Genomic DNA, 8,980 nt, shown 5'->3' with positions numbered 1-8,980 from the left:
TTTTCTTGTGGTTTTATTGAGAGTTCATCGTGTAGCCGCTAGAGGGTTCTCAACGCAGCGGTGCGCAAAATAAAAACACCGTCCCGGTTCAGATATGCACGGAGAAACACAACAGCGAGCAGAGCAGGTTACCTTCGACTCCTGTCAGAATGAACCCGGCTATTCGCACTATAGGCTATGCCCCTTCGGCCAAATAAAAACAGTGTGACGTAACGACGAGTTGCCTGAAACATCTAGTATTATGTTTGACAAATCATATCTTTTTATTTCCATTCGTACGAGGCGATTAAGACCGGGAATATTATGTGTCATTTCAACTTAGGCTACGCGAATTCCTCTGAAGAAATTCATGCCGGGCGGTCTTGCCAGTGACCCCGTTCGAATACTCACACATGTATACGCGTATAGAGTTGTGCATGTGATATGTTTAAGAAACGCGTTTTACCAAGTTTATTTGAAATGCGGATGAAGAAAAAAGTGAAAGGGAAATGATTTTGACCTCTCCACACTGATTGATTACTCAGTCATCCATGCAGTTTAATGGGATCCATTCAATTGGGAAGGTGGAGCACTTGGATGAATTAACATATTCCTTTCCCCCCTCAATCTGTGTTGAAGTGTCTTTGAAAGGGGCAAGGAAAGGGGGTCGTGGCTTAACATTATAAAGGGAAAAAATAAGACAGCATTGCCGTCTTGGTTGGTGTTGAATACGCGTCTTGACAGGCTTTTGTAAAAGCAAAAGACCGGGAAAGATCTCCAAAGACGAGCGCTATTTAGTATTTTGAAATAATCAAATCCCCTATCCATTGACAAAAAATCTCTTCTCTCCACTTGAAAATGAAACTTTTGCCCATTTACACTTGGCTCCTATGCCTTTTGCTTTTTATCGTGTGCTTGGGATCTGAGTGTGGGACTCCACGGCGAATTGCAAGGTCCAAAAGAGACTTGGTACGCATCAGGGAAGCCAGAAGTACCTTCCCAGGAGCTTGTGCCACACGCCTGCCTCGGGGCAAACGCTCACTTCCCGGGATAGATCGGCGCTCCCCTCGCCTGTCACAGGCGGGGGAAAACAGCCCAGGTCGGCGGAGGGCTGTTTACTTTACCGGTCGAGGAGACCAACTGCGTCTGAAACCCAATGCAGAGGTGCCACGGGGTAATTTCACCCTGGAAATGTGGATAAAACCTGAGGGTGGGCAGCGCTCTCCAGCTGTTATCGGAGGTTTGATTTGCTTAATTATGACTAGCATTCTATTCACTGCAGACATCATTTCATAGTGTAACTGTAGCATGCCTGCGCTTCATAAATCACCTCCAGCTTTCGAATAGTTGCATAAACACTTGCCACTAACACTTCTTTATATCACTTTGACTATTTATGAGCATGTAGCCCACGAGAATAGTTCACAATAACTGACCTCTCCAAAGACGGCATATGGAGATGCGCCTTTTCTGTTGTTTACTAGCAAAAACTCTCTTGGGTTTTTGCATGCGATTGGCAGGTTATCGCCACCCAACTTTTGATAGCATCTTGTATAGTTTTAACGTTGCTGATTTAAATTGCGTTTCTTGTTATTAATCTTTGGACGGTTCGTTGTAATATCGAGAGAAGCAATTGCAATACCCCAGTATGTTGGTTTGATGTTTAAGTATGTTACGAATTGCGTTTTAAGAATTGTATTTGTTTATTTATTTGTTTATTTTCATTTTTTTTTTACATCTTTAAAACTGCAAATTGTCTGCGAGAAAATTGCATAGCGGCGTAGTCTGTAGATTTTTCTCTATGATGCTGTATGATTAAATGTCTGTGTCAGAAATCGCTTAAAACAAATACGTCATCCCTTTGATGCATAGGCTACTGTGCTTCTTACGTGCGCTGCTCTGCACTATACACCCATATACCAAACTGACATTACAGCGGATTCTTATTTTTCTTTAGGCACAATGTATGCTTATTCTTAATTGAGTGTTCAAGTAGGCTATGTATTTCCCACTAACGAAGCGCTTATAGTTTATAATCGAATAACAAAATTCGTACGTTTATTTTTCTTGAAAAATATCTACTTAAGCACATTACGCATTATTCTTATGAGGATGGAGTAGCATAGGTGGGCGTGTTAGTTGCTCGGTTGTATTTTTTTTTTCTTCAAACAAATCTATGTGATTTCTTTTTTTCCCCTCATCCCTTCTCCAGCCAACAGAGAGCGTAATACCCGTGGAGTCGGTTTATGAATCCCGCGTGCACCCTATGAACCCCTATAGCACGCAGTTTTGTGGGAACATAAACGAAAATGTAGTGTAATGACACAAATCAAATAATTTTTATTATCTCTCTAAAATGCTTGGGGGTCACTAAAAGTCTAAATAAAAAGCAAAGCCACGTGTAGTTGTTGAAAATGTATGTAAATTAATAGATTTGTTAGTTGTAATTACCAGGCTCCCTGGTCTCTAATAGTTTCAAAATGCCACTGTTTATGCTTATTTAAATTAAATTAAAAAAGTATTTAATAAAAAAAAAAACATTACAAGATTAAAATTGTATAAATAATTAAATAAATAATTCTTAATTAATGAGACACCTACATGCAATTCAGTGGTAGATTTCAAGATGCATTATTTAAATTGCAAATCATAGACTCAGGACAGTGAAAAATGAATGTTATTACATACAGTTGGGTACATTGTCTTTAAATAAGCTTTATATCTCCAGAGAGCTGCATGTTAATGGATTGATTGAATACATCTTGTCAGTGAGTCATCTAAAATTAGTCCACTCCTCTGTCCTCACAATGATCTCCTTAGTCACAGTAACATTAAGAAGCAACGAGGGGGCGCTGGCAGAGTTTATATAGCTTCTTCTACTGCGCATCAAATACAGATGTTCAGCAAATTTCGCTTTAAACAAAGCATTAAATGTTTGTGGTCCATGCAACTAAGTTGTGGCCCTCATATTGACTGTCAGGTTTTAACCCACACATGTGCTTTTTTTGTAATCAGGAGTCTCAGGTATAGGAATAAGAGAAGGGAATGCTTTAAGTGTCAGTCCAGATGGAGGAAGCTATAAAATTAGTGCCTTGTCCATCCTTTCTTCAAGTGGTTTTGTTATTGCTTCTTCTTGTAAAGATATTACAGTCCTTGCCACAAAACATCATGGAATAGACTCGGCAGTGCAGTAAATCAGATCCTCAGACGCAAGAACGCAGAGCACACAGAGAGGCACTGAGCCTATCTCAGACAGATGCCTTTTTACTAGAAGTTTTACAGCATGTCTCCTGACGTTAGGCGGCGGCAACTGTTCATCTGAAATTTTACGCAGTCTGATTTTAAATAGAAATGTTTACACTTAACTTTTTCTTTCATTGTTGTCTTTGAGGTCTTATAGTACACAGTGGGATGGGATATTTTATGGCACATTACAATAAATTAATAAGCACCTCATAAAACTGTCAATAGCACCACTTAGAGGTTTGTAATGATGGCCATAAAAATTTAAATATTCAATTATCATGTTACCAAACAGGATGATTTATGTTTGGCTAATGTCGTTGTTAACAGGTATTTTATGTTTCTGTAATGTATTAGATCCTTTAGGAGGTTTATAAGATGTGAATTAATGTATATAATACAACTATTTTAATAAATAAAAATATATTATATAATAATAATAAAATATTATATATATATATATATATATATATATATATATATATATATATAATAATGCATGTGTACTGATAAATAACAGTTTGTCTTAATTATAATGCATGAGGTAAAATATAATAAAAAAATACTGCAATCTATTTTGTTTATTTTACTTTAGAAGGATATACTGACCCCATAGTCAACTGAAAACTAGTCTAAAAATTAATTCTAGCCTTAGATGTTTTAATAAAGGTCCATAGACAGAACAGGTGTATATAAACTTTTCTAAACAGTTGCTGCGCTTGTGTCTTTCATTTCGTAATGCTCACTTTGTAGTGCTCTGTCCATGGTGCTGGATACTGAGATTGAATGAACTCAAAATGGATGCTTTCATGAAATATTGGAAAGGATTACAAGGTATGCCATATTCGGCACAAGGAGCCAACTGCATTCATTTCCAAAATTAATTTTTTCAACTTCAGCATGTACTTAGTTCAATGACTGGATTGATTTCATAAAGTTAATTCGCAAAGCAAGCTACATTATATTTGTGTGCAGGACTTTTTCTCCACTCTATTTATCATACATTAGTATTTAATGCATTATATTTAAACTATTTAAAGTTGTGGACTGTTGTTTTTAGTGACATCTCTATGGTGATCAATATAAAATTAGCATTCTCTAGAGTGTCCATCCATCCATCCATCCATTCATTGAACCCCCATCCCTCTCCCTACACTGAGCCCCTTGCATGTCTAAAGTTCGGGGCTGGCAAGAATCGTACCTGTTTGTTATATCCCACTTAGTGGTCTCATTCCAGGATTTCACAGATTGTAATTTCCTCAGTTTTATGGCACAATTTATTTTTATAGATGCTGGCAGTGGTTCTGCTGGCAGCCTAGAAGTGAGAGGGAACTACATGCTCCTGTCTGCTCTTTAGTAAGGCGCTACCGAATGAATGATCTCTTTAAAGTGGTCAATCCTAGCGGTCAAAAGATCCTCTTGCTTCCAGCTTCACTTAAGGGTTTTAAGCAGTTCCGTCCAAATGCATTTCCCTGTTGCAGAGGCATGTGTAAATTTGGAGTTATGTTACATATTGTGTGTACTGAAGTAGTAATGTGGTATAGTTATATTTTCCTCTGCTACCCTGGTAACGCTTTACTGCTTATTCGCCCTAACTGAGTTTCACCAATTACCTCTAACAAACACCGCTGTGGGAGATGAGAGATTTCATGCACATGCAGAAGACTTAATGAGGGTCACTAGATCTTCACTTTCTGTCTTTGACTTCAGGTTTCATTGCTCAGCAAACTTACTGGATTAAGCAGCACTGCTGTGTGGATAGGGCTTTCGGGTTACATTTTAGAGTTCAAATTTTAGAATATGCACTGTATCTGATTTCTGCAGTGTTGAAGTACAATGATTCAAATTAAATCCTCTTTTACGCACTCTGGATGATTATGAAGGATGCGTACCCATTAAATTTAAGAATACGTTTCCTTCTGGAGCTCAGCATATGGTTTCCAAATGAAACAGGAAGAAAGGGTTTTTAGAGCCCCAATCATAATACGGACTGTGCCGAAAAAAGGACAATTTTTGATTTCAAACATCCCTACTGTTGAGGCACATTTCAAGAAAATAGACTGAAAATTCAAGTAACCTTTGCTCTGTTGATACAAGACCACACTGTCTGGGCCTGATTGCTAGCAGATGCTTCCTCGTAGGCCTGTAGTCCTAGGACTGGACTGTTGCAACGATTTGATCATGGGAACTACTTTGTGTTCCCCACTTTTCTGGACAAACACGTCGTTTTTCGTCACTCTCCGCATCAGGCTGCGGTAACTTACGTGTTGTTGCGTCAGTCAGTTTGCTGAATTACTACTGTGCACCTTTTATTATACTTCAGGAGAAATCAATATCTGCTAATTGTGTCTCTTGTAAATATCAGTACTGATAAAAGATACAAGTCTAAAAGAACATGCAATTGAAAAGCTAATTGAAATCTAAATAGAAAGTTTTAGTATTTAGGGAAATTGAAAAAAATATAATGAAAAAATTAAAATATTTAAACAAATTGGAAAGACATTGATACTTTTATTCAGTAAGCATGCATTCAATTGGTCAAAAGTAACAGTAAAGACTTTTAATTTGTTACAAACATGTATATTTCAAATAAATTCTGTATTTTTTTAACGTTTTCTCAAAGAATCCTGAAAAAACTGTTCCACAAAATTATTAAGCAGTTGTTTTCAACATTGATAATTATAAGAAATGTTTCTTGAGAACAAATCAGTATATTATAAGGATTTCTGAAGAATCATGTGACACTGAAGACTGGAGTAAAGATAGAATAGATTACATTTTCAAATATATTAAACAAGAAAATATTTATTTTAAATTGTAAAAATATTTCACAATATTACTATATTGTTTCTGTATTTTTGATCAAATGCAAACTTGGTGAGAATTGGTTTATTTGAAAAACAATTAAAAAATCTTACTGACCCCAAATTTTGAACAAAAGTGTAAAGAAATTGTAAACAAATTTTGAAATAAAGTAACAAAATGATGAAAATGTATACTAAATATGTAAAATTCTGCTCTATTTTTAGGTCACTTACTAATCAAATTAGTGGCATTGATCATGTGACTCGTGACTATTGAAGCTCAAGATGTTTTTGGATCCATCTTAAATCATGCTGGAGAACATGATCATCAGGTTTTACACAAACTTGTGGAGTTCATGCAGCTTGAGTACTGTCATTAAAGCATAAGAAACAAAAGAAATCTTTAATTTTCCCATTTTAACTCAAATAGTTTTGCTGATAATATAGGTTATGAAAAAAATGCGTTAAATTAAAAACTGATGTTTATTTTGGACCCCATTGTACTTAATCTGCTTATTCATGAATCTAATGCATGTCATTTTATTGCAGGTCTCTATGATAAATGTTTCTACGCGTCCAGTGATAGAGGATGGTTGTTTGGCATCAAAGCAGTCAGTGACCAAGCCAACCGTGACCCTCGCTTCTTCTTCTCCCTCAAGACAGACCGAGCCCACAAGCTCACCACGATTACCTCCAATGTACCTTACACTCCCAACCAATGGTCACACGTCGCAGTGACCTACAACGGTCTCTTTATGAAGCTGTACGTTAACGGGGCGCAGGTTGCTGTAAGCCGAGACCAATCCGGTGAGATTTTCAGCCCACTTACCAAGAAGTGCAAGGTGCTAATGATCGGTGGCAATGCGCTGAACCACAACTATAGGGGTACAATGGAACGCTTGAGCTTGTGGCATCGGGCTCTGACTCAACGTGAGATCATTAGATACATGGATCACAGTTTGGGTCAGTTTGGTGACCTCTCTCAGCTAGTCATCCATGAGAACTTTGAGAACATGTCAAGAAGGTGGCTCATGGTGAAAGATGGTAACTTCCCCCGATTGGAGCACTCGGACCGAAGCCTGGCGGGTGACCTCAGTGACACCGCACTGAAACCTCCACCTTGCGGACAGACCGTGTGTGACAACGTGGAGGTGATTACAAACTACTACCAGCTCTGGAGCTTTCGCAAGCCCAAGACTGTGCGCTATCGAGTGATAAACGTTTACGATGACGACGGACACTGGCCGACGATTACCGAACACCAGATCAACCTTCAGCACCAGCACTTGAACAACGCTTTCCGCGTCTACAACATTTCCTGGGAGCGAACCATTCACAACGTCTACAACTCGTCCTTACGTAATCGCCTAATACTGGCCAACTGTGATATCAGCAAAGTGGGCGATGAAGAGTGTGATCCAGAATGTAACCACACCCTTACGGGATTCGATGCCGGATACTGTAAGAGGCAAATCGCTCGCTGTCCCGAATACAAGCAGGGGAATGGGGTTTGCGACCCAGAGTGTAACTGGGACAATTTCTATTACGATCATGGGGACTGCTGCAACCCTAACACCACTGATGTCACGAAGACCTGCTTTAATCCTGCGTCACCCCTCAGGTAATTCACAAACTGCTATTTCAAACCTATTCAGAGAACACAGAATATTGCATGAGTTAGTTATATTATGCATTAATCATGCAAATATTAGACTATGGGCCAGATTTACTAACAGCTTGCACCAGCGCAAACCCTCTTTTGGCATAAAAAAACTATTGTCAGGATTTCCTGAAGACACCCAGTGAAACATTAGCTCTGAAAAGGGATGCATACAGTTCTTTTTGCATCTGACCTTATTGCATATGCATTTGTTGGAGTTTCCCTTTCAGACACAAAATGTATAGGAGAATGTTTAATGAATCATGCAACGTGATTTACTAAGGTTTGCGCTAGTCAATTAACTGGTACTTGCAGCATTATTTAACTGCCAAAAAAGCATTTTAAGCACTGGTCTTTAACCAGACGTTAATTTGCGCTGCTCTTGGTAGATTGCGATGGTCATTATGGAAATGACCGGCTGCATCTGTGCTCTTTAATTTTCATGTCATCAGTAGATCATGTGCAGAACTTTCCATTCCCATCTGCGCTTTTTTTGGAATTGCGCTCTCACACTAATTTGCCCTGTTTAGTAAATCTGGCCCTAATTTATGGGCAAAAATCAACCCTGTTAAGCATGACATATGAAATAATAGTCAGAAATATTTATTTATTTTCTGATTTGTAAAAAAAAAAAAAAAAAAAAAGTGTTTTTGAGATCTTTATAACAGTATTGCAGACTACTAACATAAAATGCATGTCAGTTATCACTTTATATCTCCCAATTATTATTTCTTAGTAGGATGATATTTACCGGTAACTGCTTACTTTTAAGATCCAAGCTCTGTAGTATGTATGCATACCACGACCAGAAGGGGGACATTTTTAGAATTGTACTAAAAGTTACTAAAAAGTGTCAATGGTCACTCAGATGACAGAGGGTAGTAGATTGTGTTCAACAGGTTTTTCAGCAAAGTTTTGATCCCGTTCATAATTTAGAGGCTTCAGAAATTTGTGTTTCAAATTGATCCTGTAGGCTTTACAGTAGGCATTTTTCACCAACATCTATTAATTAAAAAAACAACAACTTTAAAATGCAATTCATGCATACACTCTTCTATAATGAGCATGTTTTTAATTTCTGAATTTAGATTTTTTTTCCTTTTCTTTACTTTTTTTAGGCATAAAGTAAAACATTTCAGAGTGAGACTGTCCTGATATCATTATAAAGAAAAAAAGGCCTCATTAAAAGAAATAAATTGGAATTACCTTTTTATGTTGTAAAATGTAATGTGGTGCGACTCCTTTTACTTGAAAAAAAATATTTAAAAAACCTTTTTGAAAATATGAATGTGTC

At 37.5% G+C, this 8,980-nt stretch overlaps 1 protein-coding gene across 2 annotated transcripts in view; it reads left to right on the top strand.

Annotated features, from left to right (window-relative positions):
• The first annotated feature begins 631 nt into the window (after window positions 1–631).
• The window catches only part of pappab (pregnancy-associated plasma protein A, pappalysin 1b), a 140,638-nt gene continuing 132,289 nt past the window's right edge, over window positions 632–8,980 (top strand). For both annotated transcript variants that reach the window (XM_056236508.1, XM_056236503.1), the window contains exons 1-2: window positions 632–1,219; window positions 6,576–7,647. In XM_056236508.1, the coding sequence (XP_056092483.1) occupies window positions 838–1,219; window positions 6,576–7,647 (1,454 nt within the window). In that variant the 5' untranslated portion in view covers window positions 632–837. The remainder of the gene's footprint in view (window positions 1,220–6,575; window positions 7,648–8,980) is intronic.

Source organism: Rhinichthys klamathensis, unplaced genomic scaffold (genome assembly GCF_029890125.1).
Source record: "Rhinichthys klamathensis goyatoka isolate OS25496 unplaced genomic scaffold, OSU_Roscu_1.1 h1tg000019l_1, whole genome shotgun sequence".
NCBI lineage: Eukaryota > Metazoa > Chordata > Actinopteri > Cypriniformes > Leuciscidae > Rhinichthys > Rhinichthys klamathensis.
Note: the sequence above shows the minus strand (reverse complement) of the source record. Positions and strands in the feature narration are given on the sequence as shown.